The sequence below is a fragment of the Chionomys nivalis genome, chromosome 18 (assembly GCF_950005125.1).
Source record: "Chionomys nivalis chromosome 18, mChiNiv1.1, whole genome shotgun sequence".
In the NCBI taxonomy this organism is placed as follows: Eukaryota; Metazoa; Chordata; class Mammalia; order Rodentia; family Cricetidae; genus Chionomys; species Chionomys nivalis.
Genome location: NC_080103.1, coordinates 9859324 through 9873533, shown reverse-complemented (window position 1 = coordinate 9873533; position 14210 = coordinate 9859324). Strand labels below are relative to the sequence as shown.

General features: G+C 46.3%; 1 protein-coding gene across 1 annotated transcript; it reads right to left on the bottom strand.

Annotated features, from left to right (window-relative positions):
- Positions 1-1292: 1292 nt before the first annotated feature.
- Positions 1293-10212, bottom strand: Ensa (endosulfine alpha). Its single transcript, XM_057793436.1, has 4 exons — positions 10026-10212; positions 6985-7110; positions 4587-4753; positions 1293-1966 (listed from the first exon to the last, which is right to left on the bottom strand). The coding sequence occupies exons 1-4, from the start codon at positions 10077-10079 to the stop codon at positions 1951-1953; spliced, it is 363 nt and encodes a 120-aa protein (XP_057649419.1). The 5' UTR covers positions 10080-10212; the 3' UTR covers positions 1293-1950.
- Positions 10213-14210: the final 3998 nt, after the last annotated feature.

The following is a 14210-nucleotide window of genomic DNA, read 5'->3' as shown; positions in this document are numbered from 1 at the left end:
AAATGAACTCGACTGCCTGGACACTCTGACACAGCTTTCCCACCCCAGATATATGCACTGGTGGACAGAAACCTAATGTGTTTGGGAAACGGCACGGAACCAAGGCATCTCAGACTCCGTGCGGCAGTGCCACAGCTCATGCTAGGAATACAAAGCTTTCGGTTGATTCTGGTCAAAGCACCCAACTTTTTCACGTTATTCTTTCAGCTATATAACACATTTTTTTGTGTGTTTTTGTTGTGTGTACACGTCATCGTGTATGTGACAGTGCCCTCTACTGGGTGCTGAGAATAAGTTCTCTTCTCTGCTGTGGGTTTCAGAAATCAAACTCAAGCTTGGTTGCAAAACCCCTCAAACAATTTTGTTTTGTTTTGAGACAAAGTGCTACCACATAACACTGACCTGTAACTCATTACAAAGAGAAGGCTGGCCTTGAACTTGTGGTCCTTTGCCTCTTACTTGTACAAGTAAGCACTACCATGTCCAGGTGTTGTTTAATGTTTATGCAGCTGATGAAGACTCTGCCTTCATCTCCCGAAGGCTGGGATGTTAGGACTGTGGCAGTATTCCAGCTCAGCACACTTTTCAGTGCTTTCATTCAGCTGGCTCACTGTTGAGCAGGACAAACTTGTAGGATGTATTAAACCAGAGGAGAGAGCCAGAGCATCTCCAACAGCTACACATTCACCTGACAAGCTTGACTAAGAAAAACAATGTCATAGATACCGAGAGCAAGGTTTCTTCTCTAGTGCAGTCCACCCCCACCCCAGAATACTGGTGATTCACTCAGCCGTTTCTTGCACTTCTCTCAAAAGGCTTTCAGTGGCATGATTTCAAGAAGGCAGGGTAGGATATCATGTGGGGATAAGTCACTCGCTTTCTGCTGGCCAGAAACAGAAAGGCAAGCTTCTTTTGCTTATTACTAAGAATTCACATTTCTCCCACACAGACATGGAACTCAGGAAAAGAAACTGAGGGGAACAGTAAGAACAGGGCCCCGTTTTTGCTGAGTCTGGACTAAGCTTTGGGTGTCAGGGTTCATTAGAACCCTGAAGCTCTCGCTTTATAGGGCAGTGTACCTTCTGTATTAGCTACAAGGACAGACAGTGGCTAGCCTTACCTGTGCACACCAATTCTGCTCTCTCCCCAGTGACAGTCAGGAGGTCAGACTGTCTACCCCGAGAGAGCCCTGTGCTTTTTGCAAACTCAGGGACCACACCGATCTCCCCCCAATCACATTTTCACCCTCCCGAACCCCAATAAAACACACCAACTGCTTCAGAGTATTTCTAGGTTTGGTTTTTTCCACGGGTGTTTTTTGTTGTTCTTGTTTTATTTCAAATACTGAAAAAATTCCCCAGGGCTCTGTGGGGCTCCCCACTCACTGCCCTTCTCCCATAGCAAACCTGCCTCAAGGACAACACTTTTGTTAAAGGAACAAGTAACACTGACTCCTTGGTTGCTCTGCAGAACCAGAGAAATTACAGCACACAATTCCTTTTCTCTGACTCCAGGTCACTAGCCACATTAAACAATGCATCTCTCTTCAGAGCTGACCTCGAAGTCTGCTGACAACCCCTTCACTTAGAACCATCCCACACCCGTGCTTAAGAAGAACGGTAGGAAACTGTCTTTTTCATCAGCTACAAACCCTCGCTCATCTCCCCCCACAGCTTCCACTCCACTCCCTTAACCCCACCCTTGGGATTTCAACGAAATTTCTCCCAACTGTTATTTGGAAAAAAATGTAAAACAAAAAAAAGTCCAAGGTCTTGGTGCTCAGCCCAAGGGGCTCCGTGCGCTGGGACACCAGTGGGCAGGGATCTCTGCCTCTCTAGCCTGCACCTGGGCCACCTCCTGACCCCTGGCTGCAAAAGCAGGAAGGGGCAGGAGCCAGCACAGGACCCCAAGTGGGCAGCGTCTCACGATCTGGTGGAGCCCCAGGCAGCATCATTCAACTTGGCCACTGTGGATGAACAGAAAAAGAAACAAAAAACAAACAAAAAAACACTGTCAAGTAAAAGGGGAAAATCTCTTGAATTCCATCCCAGTCTCGACCCCATGACTTCTCCCTGACATGTGCCTGCATATTAATCATAAGGAAGTTGAAAAAAATTAGTCTTTTCCTATTCACAAACAGGATGTTTCTGTCTTTTTGATATACTCATGGAAAACAGAAAAACAATTCTTGAGACATAAGGGGAGACACAGATGTCTGCCTCAGGAGTCCTGCAGGCACAGCAACTGGCAGCAGGGGAGCAGGAAGCACAGCAGTGAGGTGGTGACTGACAGATACAAGGGTCAGAACACACTTGCTTGGTGGGGACCAAACAGCCTGGGTTTAATCAAATGCAATGACCCTTCCTTGCTAAGAAACAAGCCTGAGAAGAGAAGCTTATTTGCTTCCTTAGCACTGAATAGAGAGACTGATAGTTTGCTTTTGATTTTAATGTCCTTTCCCCATCTCTGTCCCCACCTCTGCTCAGGAGTGTGTGCGTGTGCATGCGTGTACCCACTAGCTGCTGTATGTATCATTGGAGGCTGAAACCAGGGTCTCCTGCACGACAGGAGAGCACCGTACATCTAAACCATATTTTCTAGCCTTCTCTTTTTATTTTGAGACAGGGTTGTCTTTAACTCAAGGCCAGCTTTGAACTCACTCTGTAGCCCAGGCTAGCTTTGAAGTAGCAAATCATGCCTCAGCTTTCTGAAGAGCTGGGTTTACACGCTAGCTTGATTTCCCTATTCCTCCTGTCCCTTCCTTAAAAACAGATTTGCCATGAACAGCAGCCTTGAAGACACAAAACCGACCAATAGAGAAGGCAGCTCAGACAAGAGGAAAAGGTACAGAATTCGAGAAGATCGGAGATGAAGAAAACGTACAAAATTATATATATATTTATATATATAATAACATGACATATCTATGTACAACATGGCTGGGACATTGAAGAAACTATACAGTGATGTTCAGCATTGTCCCCTTCCCACATGGACTTTAGATTAAGGATGACAGCATGAGAAAATGGAGCAAAAAACACAAAAATTATATACAATTACAATGAGTCAAGGAGTTTGGGGGCCAGGGAGACCAGGGGTCCTGCTCTCTCCACTCCTTCCTCACCAACCTATTCCTACCCAATCTGAACGACAGCCAGAGACCCGAGCAGTCAAACAGGAGAGCATATTTAGACCTTTTCCCGACACACACAGCGACAAACTCGTCAGACCTTCTACGGGCACACCGGAATCTGTGAAGGGAGACAGACTGCATCATCCTGCTTTTTTGAGCAGTTCTCACTCAGGTCCTCTCTGCTGTTACCGAGCAGGTGGCACTCAGTAAGATCCAGGCCAAACTAGTGATGACACAGCAAGGCAGGCTGCTGTCGCCCTCCCCACTCTCCGCCTCCACCAGTGAATCATCTGCTAAGGCCCAGATGCTCCAGCTGGCGGGAGCACTAACTCCTTGGGGCCAGCTCCGTTCATCCCTTCTTCCTCCATGCCTAACATACAGCTAGCATCGGATTCCACCTGAAGCACGAGTGTTTCCTCAGGCCCATCCAGTCTGCTGCCAGGGCGGTTTGCAGCAGCTAGGGTCAACTGTAGACCAGGAAAATGGGAGAGTCAAAACACTTCCAGGGCTGGCTTCTTCAGACTTACTCTCTCCCCCCCCTCCCTCAAGAAGGCCTTGTCTGAAGGTGTGGCCCTTAAATCTCAAACTTTCTCTCTTCCCATAAAGCACCCCCCCTGTTCCCCTGGACTTCTAGCTTTACAGAGCTGAGGCTTAGCAAGGGCCTGCCTCGGTTGGGTTTAGGATGAACGGTGGTTAGGGCAGGTGTAGGATTTTAGTGAGAATTAGCCTACATGGCTCCTGCTCTGCAGAGATGAGGAACAGACTCAGAGGCCACACGACCCAGCCAAGCTCATAAGCCAGTGCTGCTGGGCACGAGCAGCACTGCAGCCGGGTGTTCCGACCCTACACTCTTCCCACTGTCCCGGCACACGCTCCAAAGCTACATGCTGGAAGAGAAAAGATCAAGCTTTCCACTCCTTGAGAAGCAGGGCAATTGTTGGAGGGACACAGCAGAGAGGTTAGGTGGGCACTGTGGTTTTAGGCAAGCAAATCCCTTCTCTTCTTTGAAGGTTCCCTAAACACCCACAATGGGAACACAAAGCACAGAGGCCTAAGGGACGACACACTTAGAAGCACAGACAGCGTCTCCCTTCCCAACATGTCAGTGCAGCCTTGGGACACTGAACCTGCCACACTGCTCCCAGACTCAGCCTGCCCGAGGGCTTGCTCCTCCAAAAGGAGAACTCCCATCTTCCACGCTTCTCAGCACAGAACAGCTGCAGTGCTATCCGGTCCTAGACTTTCCTACTTCTGGGTCTCTACTGGGCTACAGTAAGGGTGTAGAAGTTTCAATTTACCCAAAGAAATGAACTCAGAATCCCTCTTCAACCTAAGCCTCCAGCAGAATGTCTTCCCTGGATGGCAAGCTGAGCTCTGACTAGGTGCCCATTCCCTGCCTATAATATATAGAAGTCCAGTGGGTGAGGAAGGGGAAGAGAGGGGCCCAGGTTACCCCGCAAGCTTGCTGGTGACGAGCGAGGACTTTCTCTGGGGCAGGTCCTGTGGGGTGGGGATGTGGTCGCCGGTCACCAGGTTCTTGTCTGGCCCTGCGCTCGGCAGCTGTTTGTTCTTCATCTTCGCTTTGGCCATGTTGTAGTCTCCTGAGTCAAAGTACTTTTGCTAAGAGACAGGAGGGAGGTCCAGATAAATGTAAGCTCTGGGGCTCTTCAAAGGCAGACTCGACTCCAGCATCAGCACAGGATCTCATGCACCCCAGCTGTCTACGCTTCTCATGTGCAGTCCACACCGCTCACGTGCTCTGACATCTCCTAGCATGCTTTGACCTCATCCTAGAAGAAACTTGCACCTTTGCAGTTTAAGGGACGGTTCTGTCTCTGAACCTGGGTGACGGCGCATACACATTTTGGACCTTACTTGGCACAGGATGGTTCAATCAGAACCACTTGCTTCATTTGTAAGAGCTTTTTTTTTTTTTGGTTTTTCAAGACAGGGTTTCTTTGTAGCTTTGGAGCCTGTCCTGGAACTAGCTCTTGTAGACCAGGCTGGCCTCGAACTCACAGAGATCCGCCTATCCGCCTCCCTACTGCTGGGATTAAGGCCTGCACCACCACGGCCGGGCCCATTCATAACAGCTTAATGAGGACCTTATTAAGTGACAAAGCAATACCTTGGGGTTGGGAAACAAATGAGTAAGATTCAAAGAAGGGTTGATCTGGGGCTCCCAGTACCAGAGACCACTGAAGCCAGCTCTCTGCGTTAGAAATGACTCTTGGACCAGGAATAGGAACTGACTTGTCATGAGGCAGTGTGCTTTCTGGACTCCCACCACTCCTACACGTGTTCCCTGGTGAGACAGCCTGCCTACGCCCGGCTTGCCTGAGGCGAGCTAAACTGCAAATCAGCACCACGCCAGCAGCTGTGACTAAGACTGAGGCCCTGGAGTCTCTGTAGGAAGCCACTTCCCTCCCCACTCCAGCAGACACCCAACTGAGAGGGAGCCGGGAAGGCCATTCTGGCTGGTAAACTTTTGAGGTCTTATAGGCTTATAGGTTGAACCCAAGCTGCACAAGCACTTTCTTGTGGGCCTACATCTCTTATCATTCTGAACGTGAAAAAGAACTGTCTGTTTTGTTTATACTTTTATTTACTTTTTTTTTTTTAAAACAGGGTCTCACTATGTTGCTTCAATGTCTTACAACTTACTCTTTAGACCAGGCTGGCCTCAGTCTCACAGAGATCTGTCAACCTCTGCTCCCCCAGTGCTGGGATTAAAGGCATGTACTTTTTTTTTTTTTTTTTTTTTTTTTTGGTGACAGGGTTTCTCTGTGGTTTTGGAGCCTGTCCTGGAACTAGCTCTGTAGATCAGGCTGGTCTTGAACTCACAGAGATCCGCCTGCCTCTGCCTCCCAAGTGCTGGGATTAAAGGCCTGCGCCACCATCGCCCGGCTTAAAAAAAAGTTTTATTTTATGTATATGAGTGCTCTATCTGCATATACAACTTTATGCCACAAGAGGGTATCAGATCCCACTACAGATGGCTTTGGGTCACACTGTGGTTGCTGGGAATTAAATCCAGGTCCTCTGAAAGAACAGCCAGTGCTCTTAACCACTGAGCCATCTCTGCAGCCTAAGCGTGTGCTTTTTTTTTTTTTTTTTAAATCATTTATGTGTGCACATGTGTCCACAGAAGCGAGAGAGGGGTCAGATTCTCCTGGAGCTGAAGTCACAGGCAATGGTCTGCTGCCTGGTGTGGGTGCTGGAAACAGCTCTGGCTCTCTCTTGGTAAGAGCAGTAGCCCCCTTGCTCTATAGCTGCTGACCCAGCCTCTTTTTCTCTTTTCTTTTCTTTTTAAAGGCAGGGTCTCATTTTAGTCTAGGTTGTCCTAAAACTTACTATGTAGACTCAGCTGCTCTTGAATTTGTGGTAATCTTCCTGCTCCAGCTTAGGGGTTGGGATCACACCGAGCTAAACTAAGTTTCTCGAGGGAGTATAGTTAATGTCTGGTGCTGGTATCAATAGTCTAAAGAAACCTACTGCTCGAGGTGAAGGCTTTTGGATCTTCTGAAATCAATTGTTGTAAAATTTGTCTGTAAGACTTAATAGGGGCACAGCCCTTACCTCACCACCACTCCCCCAGGCAGATGCATGAGCAGAGGACACGATGCCCTTCCAGTCCCTGCCACCCTTCCTGCACTGCCCACCCACCCAAATGCCCAGCATTAAGCCTTCATTTCCTATGACCAGAAGGGAACTGACATCATCGTAGGGATTCACAATAACCCGCTTTCCTCTAACTCCTATCTACACTGCCCAATAACCAACCACAGAAAAACATGCAGCAGAACCTCTACAGACTTCATGCAAGGACCGCGGTCAAGGCTGCCCCATACCCCTTTCTGGAGTCTCTTCATGAGGAAGTCGGAGCCCCCAGGCTTTTGTCCTAGGCTTGGGTATTTGGCCTTTAGCTTGGCCTCCTCAGCTCTCTCGGGGAGAACACCTTCTTTCTCCTGTGTGTCCTGAAGAAAACAAGCCAAATGAAATTAAGGACTGAAAAACAATGACTTCTAGTATCTGACAACCTTTGTATTTTCTGCTTTTTCCTGCAGCTCTATCAGCTTGTAAACACGCCATCTCCACTCTGCTCTTTTTAGAATGTGTATGTTTTAAAGAGTTCTTTCTGGTTTTTCGAAACAGGGTTTCTCTGTGTAACGCTAGCTGTCCTGGAACTCACACTATAGACCAGGTTGGCCTAACAGAGATCTCTTGGTAAGGGCAGTAGCCCCCTTGCTCCCAAGTGCTGGGATTAAAGGTATGTGCAACCACCGGCAGATTTATGTGTATGTGTTTTGTACATATGTATGTATGTATGTATGTGTTCTATATGTATTCCTGGGTGCCCTCAGGGTTCAGAAGAGAGCATCAAATCTCCTAGAACTGGAGCTACAGATGATTGTGAGTCACCATGTGGATGCTGGGAACCACACCCAGGTCCTCTGCAGAGCAACAGGTACAACCAGGCAGTAGGGCACACACCTTCAGTCCCAGCACTTGGGAGGCAGAGGCACGTGAATCTTTAAGTTCAAGGCTAGCCAGGTCTACAGTGAGTTCCAGAACAGCCAGGGCTACACAGAGAAACTCTGTCTCAAACAAACAAACAAACAAACAAACAAACAAACAGTAACTGCTCATAACTATTGAGCCACCTTTCCAGTTCCTCTGATCTTAAAGTTAGACCTTTGTTCAAATCCCCAAGGTTCAAGATAACTGTATATAGCGAAGGAAAGAACAAGCTAGTTCTTACTCTATACCCAGGGAGCCGCCCTAGTGACCTGCGCATACTAGGCTAAAGGATATCTAATGCGACACCTGACTCATAGAGCTCATTCAGCACCAACAGTAGGAAAGACAAAAGGAACTGGCAGGCCTTTTAGCAAGAACAGGTAAGTGGGAGAGTTGAATCTTCTGAGAGGCTCCCCCCTCATTCAGACTCTAAAAAGCCATCTGGCCTCACTGTGGAGGATGCTAGGCATGTGGTCTATTCCAAAGATATCCACCTGAGTAATCCACTTCCATAAATGTAGGCAGGCTAGACGTAAACAGCTAATGTGACATTAGTTTTAACCTCAAGAAAAGAAGAAACTAATTTCACTATGGTATTCATATATCAGTCTTTTTTATTTTATTTTATTTTTTTTAAATATTTATTTATTTATTACAATATTCTGTGTGTATGCCTGCAGGCCAGAAGAGGGCACCAGACCCCATTACAGATGGTTGTGAGCCACCATGTGGTTGCTGGGAATTGAACTCAGGACCTTTGGAAGAGCAGGCAATGCTCTTAACCTCTGAGCCATCTCTCCAGCCCTCATATATCAGTCTTATAAAAAGAAATAAATAAAAAGATTAACACCTACCCTACTGGGGTAGGTGATGGAAGTCTAGGGAAACATCAAGGCTCAAAGCATTTACAGAGGTTCTCACCTCTGTCTCTTCTTCCTCTTCATTTTAAAAACAGGACAGTTTAAAAACATAGTCTCCCTATGTACTCCTGGTTAGCCTGGAACTCTCTATGTAGACCAGGCTGACCTTAACTCATAGATTTTCCTGTCTCTGGTCCCTAGTGCTGGATTTAAAATGTGTGCCACCGTCTCTTGCTTCTTGTGAACACATCTATTTGTTTATTTCTTTTGGGGGGGGGGGTGTCAGAGTCTCACTCTGATGACCAAGCCACCTGGAACTTGCCGAAATCTTCTGCCTCAGCTTCTGGAGGGCTGGAATCAGCCTTTGGGTGTGCCACACATGGCTGCTTTCTTCTTTCTTTTTTTGGTACTGGGTCAAGAAGCCTGGCTATGCTAACAAAAACAGTTACCACTTACTTACTTATAATTTGTTTGGGTTGTTTGTTTTTCTTTTTGTTTTCTTTTTTCTTTCCTTTTCTTTTTTTCTTTTTTTCTTGAGACAGGGTTTCTCTGTAGCTTTGGAGCCTATCCTGGAACTAGCTCTTGTAGCCCAGGCTGGCCTTGAACTCACAGAGATCCATCGGCCTCCAACTCCCAAGTGCTGGGATTAAAGGCTTGCGTCACCCAGCTTGTTCTTGTTTTTCCAGACGGTTTCTCTGTGTATCCTGGAACTCGCTCTATAGACCAGGTTGGCATCGAACTCAGAGATCTGCCTGCCTGCCTCTGCCTCCCAAGCTAAACGCATGCACCACCATCGTCCAGCTAGTGGATTTTTCTCTTGACAATCAGGTACTGATATAACACGAAGTGTATTTAATGAATCTTTTAGTTAAATGTTAAGAACTCAAATATAGAGCCCAAGAAGGGGTTTATTTGGCATTAGTGTTTTCATCATGCGATGGTGGGTGGACTATATCCCACTGCGGAGGAACTCAAGGGGATCTGCAAGTCACTGACGGTCAACAAACCACCCCTATCAAAACAGGCCTCAGGAAGTTGTCACCTGAACTTAGCCAAGGTATCATTACTCTTCTCCCTTCCCCCAATTCTGGCTTATTTTAAACGTCTTCATCTTGACCTATATCTTTCTGTGGATGAAGACTGAGTTCCACTCTGATGATTGGGTCACTTATCTCTACTAATCACACAGCTCATTTATGCCCCAGGACCACCAGCCAGCCCCCTTTCATTCGCCTCATCTTTCCAAACACCCGCCCACGCCAGAGCTCGGCCTATTATAGAACAGCTTCTCCAGGCTGAAAGGAAGGCTTACTGGCCAATAAGAAAGCGGATCGCACAAAATGACAATCGACTTGACTAATCGACATCGGGGCACCAGGCCGCGCCGAAATGCAGCCTGTGCGACAGAAGCAGTGGCCAACCCCTACGGAGCCTGAGGCAGAGGCGGCCAATCAGCGGCGGCGGGGGCGGATCCCGCCCGCGCGGCCACCCCCCGTTCCCCTTATTCTCACCTGCTTCTCCTCGCCAGTCTCCTCCGCAGGGTTCTCTTCTTGTTTCTGGGACATGGCAGGACCGGGACTGTGAAATGCAGGGCCCGGAAAGTCAGCCGGAAAAGGGAAGGGGGAGGGGAAACGGGGACAACCTGAGCTGCTGCTTCGGCTCCTGTCACTATGGTTGCTCGGTCAAAATGGCGGCCCGAGCCCGTGACGTTCAGCCCACCCCCTCCTAGAAGAGCCAATGAGAGTGGGCTTGATGGGGCAATGACGTAACGACACGCCAATAAGCGTTGGTTGAAGGCGGGGAGAAAATCAGAGCCGACAGGCAAGCTAGAACACCAATTGGGAAAGAGAGCAAGCCACAAGAGCCAATTAGAAGCCTTCAGGGAGCCTAGGGGCAGGACGTCTAGCTTTGGTATTTTTGCTTCTTGGGTGGGCAGGCGCTTTCCTCAGTTTCTTCGCCAGGTCCTGGGCAGGCTGAAGAAACCGAAAAGCCACCGTGTACTGGTGCAAAGGATTAAGCTTTGAGGGATGTTACGAAGGAAGTTTCCGACGTCCAGAAATAAAAATTGGAGGACAATTTTTATTAAGCAGTTTTCTGAGACTGAGTGCTAGCTTGTATAAGACTGCCTTGTATGGCTTTTCTTCCACTTATAATTGTTAAGAGTTATTCTGTGGCGCACGCCTTTAATCCCAGCACTTGGGAGGCAGAGGCATGTGAGCTCGAGACCAACCTGGTCTACAAAGCGAGTTAGTTCCAGGATATCCAGGACTGTTACAAAGAGAAACCCTGTCTCGGAAACAAAAACAAAAACAAACAAACAAACAAAAAAACAAAAGAATTCATTCTATGGAGACGTAAATACTTGAAATTAGGAGTGCAGCCCTAGGTACATGATAAACATTTGGCACATATTAAACACATGTTAACAGAATCATAGTTCAACAACAGTTCTTAACCTGTATATGGTGGTTCTTGCCTGTAAATACCCGCACAAAGGACGCTGAAGCAGGAGGATCTCTTGAGTTTGAGACTACACAGTGCGACCTTGTTTTAAAAAACAAATACAACCAAAAATATGGAATAACTCTTCAGCATCTGTCAGTAGAAAGCACTGTATTACTTTTATTGGAATACACACACATATATGTCAGCCTCTGTCCTTCAAAGCATTTTAATTTTCAAGATTAAGTCTTCTAAGAGTGCTAGTCAAAAAGTATTACATATATATATATATATATATATATATATATATATATATTTTTTTTTTCGAGACAGGGTTTCTCTGTGGCTTTGGAGCCTGTCCTGGAACTAGCTCTTGTAGACCAGGCTGGTCTCGAACTCACAGAGATTCACCTGCCTCTGCCTCCCAAGTGCTGGGATTAAAGGCGTGTGCCACCACCACCCGGCACATATTTATACTTTGAATAATTGGTCTAACTGTAGGGTGGAAAGGGCCAAGGAAAAACACCCTGACCCCGACTTGGGAACAGGGATTGAGGTCCCACAAACTCTGAGGTCCCTGAGCATCGACTACCACCAATCCCTAAGTGCAACAGTAATCCCAAACCACCCTGAAAAGCTCCACTGTCCCCCAAGGAACTCTATATAAGCTCTGTATCCTGTTCAGTTTGCTGTCACTTCACCCAAGAGGCAGCCACCCTCCTGGGTTCTTCCTTCCCAAAGATCTCTTTAATGAGGTTTGGGCGGTGACCTTCTTTTGTAGGAGTGTAGTGAAGCCCAAACGCCCAAGAGGAGTAGAGCAGAGCTTTGGAAACGCTCCTGCTGGAGCAGAGCTGTTACATGGGGGAACCTGTCCCTGGTGAATTCGTGGTATTCCTTGGCTCCCAACTGCCAGGATATCTTTCATCCGAACTGCAGTGTTTACACTAAGAGCTCGGCATTAGACCACATGCGTGATTCTTATACTTGAGGGGCATAGACAGGAAGTTTTGAACTGCATCTAAATTCAAAGCCAGACCCTGACACAAAACAGAAAAAGAAAAACAAACAAACAAAAAAACCAACAAGGAATAATGGCAACATACACTGTCTTGATAGTAACATCCCACTGCTCTCTTGTGGTATACTAAATTTCCCCAAACAGAAACAGTCTAATAACACTGTCAGATTCACCCCCACTCCCGTTTCTCCCCATTTCCCCCAGATAGGGGTTTCTCTGTTTAGCTTTGGCTGTACTGGAACTCTGAAAACCAAGCCGGTCTCAAACCCCAGAGATCCACCTGCCTCTGCCTCCCAAGTGCTGGGATTAAAGATGTGTGCCACCACCACCCAGTCCCACTTTTTCTTTTTCTGAAGCTGGGTCTCACTGTGTAGCTCTGGCTGGCCTGTAACTCACTCTGTAGACAGAGACTGACTTTGAACCTGCTTCTGACGTCTGAGTGCTGGGATTAAAGGTTTGTGACAATATTTTTTTTTTTGGGGGGGGGTAACTTCTTGTGAGATAGGTTTGGGAGCCACCTGTTCATTTCTCATAGCATTAGGTTTACTTCTCATGGGACAATCTGAGAAATACTACAACACACAGAGTATTATTATACGAGGCAAAGTCTGGTAAGCATAATAGAAATGTTTATAGGCCGGGCGGTGGTGGCGCACGCCTTTAATCCCAGCACTCGGGAGGCAGAGGCAGGCGGATCTCTGTGAGTTCGAGACCAGCCTGGTCTACAAGAGCTAGTTCCAGGACAGGCTCCAAAACCACAGAGAAACCCTGTCTTGAAAAACCAAAAAAAAAAAAAAAAAAAAAAAAAAAAAAAGAAATGTTTATAATGCTGTATAGGACTTTTAAAAGGACCCATAGGCAGTGTAAGGTTAAAAGACGTGTTCTTGACAAAGGTCATTTAGAAATACCAGGACAAATCAGTAAAAGGTTTTCTTTCTTTCTTTCTTTTTTTTTTTCTTTTTTTGGTTTTTCGAGACAGGGTTTCTCTGAAAAGGTTTTCTTAAATGGGAAGCAGAACTGGAGACTGGAGAGATGGCTGGGCAGTTAGGAGCACTGACTGCTCTAACAGAGGATCGGGGGTTCAATTCCCAGCACCCATATGACAGCTCATAAGTGACTGTAAATCCAATTCCAGGGCAATCTGACACCTTTACACCATTGTCTATACATCATAAAAAATTCTTTAAAAAAAAAAAGTAGAACTGACCTTTAGGAGGTTAGTTTGGTGGTAATGAATACAAACGTTCAGAAATTTAGGCAGAAAGGCACTAGAGATGGGCAGTCTAGCCCAAGTCTACTGCCGTCATTAGGTAAGAGATAATTAGGACTAACCTAGAAATGTGGTAGCTAAGAGCTTTTTTAAAACAGGGTTTCTCTGTGTAGCTCTGGCTGTTCTGGAACTCACTTTGTAGAACAGGCTGGTCTCAAACTCACAGAGATCAGTCTTCTGGGATTATAGGTTTGTGCCACTACCACTAGCCAAAATAAATCTTTTTTTTTTTTTTTCCTTCTGGTTTTTCGAGAAAAGTTTATCTGCGTAGCTTTGAAGCCTGTCCTGGAACTCATTATGTAGACCAAAATGGCCTCAAAATCACAGAGATCCACCTGCCTCTGCCTCCCAAGTGAAAAGATTTTAAAATAATAAAGAGGGTCTGGGAATCAATGGCCACAATTGTGCATGTGCGTGTGTGTGATTTACTAGTTTAGCAATGGTTTGAATACAAAGAATGAGAAAGCTATGTTTCTCCAGTTGACTATCTATAGAAGCAGTAAGTTAAAAATAAGGAATCAGGACCAGAGAAATGGCCAGCAGATAAAGGCACTTGCTGCTAAAGCTCATGACATGCTTCATTTTACATAGCAAAGTACAGCCAGTCCAAATAAAGATATTTTTTCCTGTTTCTTGTGCTGTTCTAAGGGAGGGAAGAATAATAAGCCAATTATAACTACAGTTACATTTTTATGAGCTAATGGTTAGAGTTAGTACATTATCAAGTGCATTGTTAGGTTCATCTCTTAGATAAACTCAAGTCATTTGTGGCATATTCAGAGAAGTCATCCTCATTCTCTTCAATGGTAACATGGTATTATTGGGCAACTTACTTTGACTGAGATGGAGACCCTACTGGGATGTTAGCTGGAGCCCTGGTCAGCACTGCTATGCCCTGTCAATACATACCATAATTAATGAGGTTATAAACCATGTACAGAGAGACCAGAGGCATAACTATTTTAT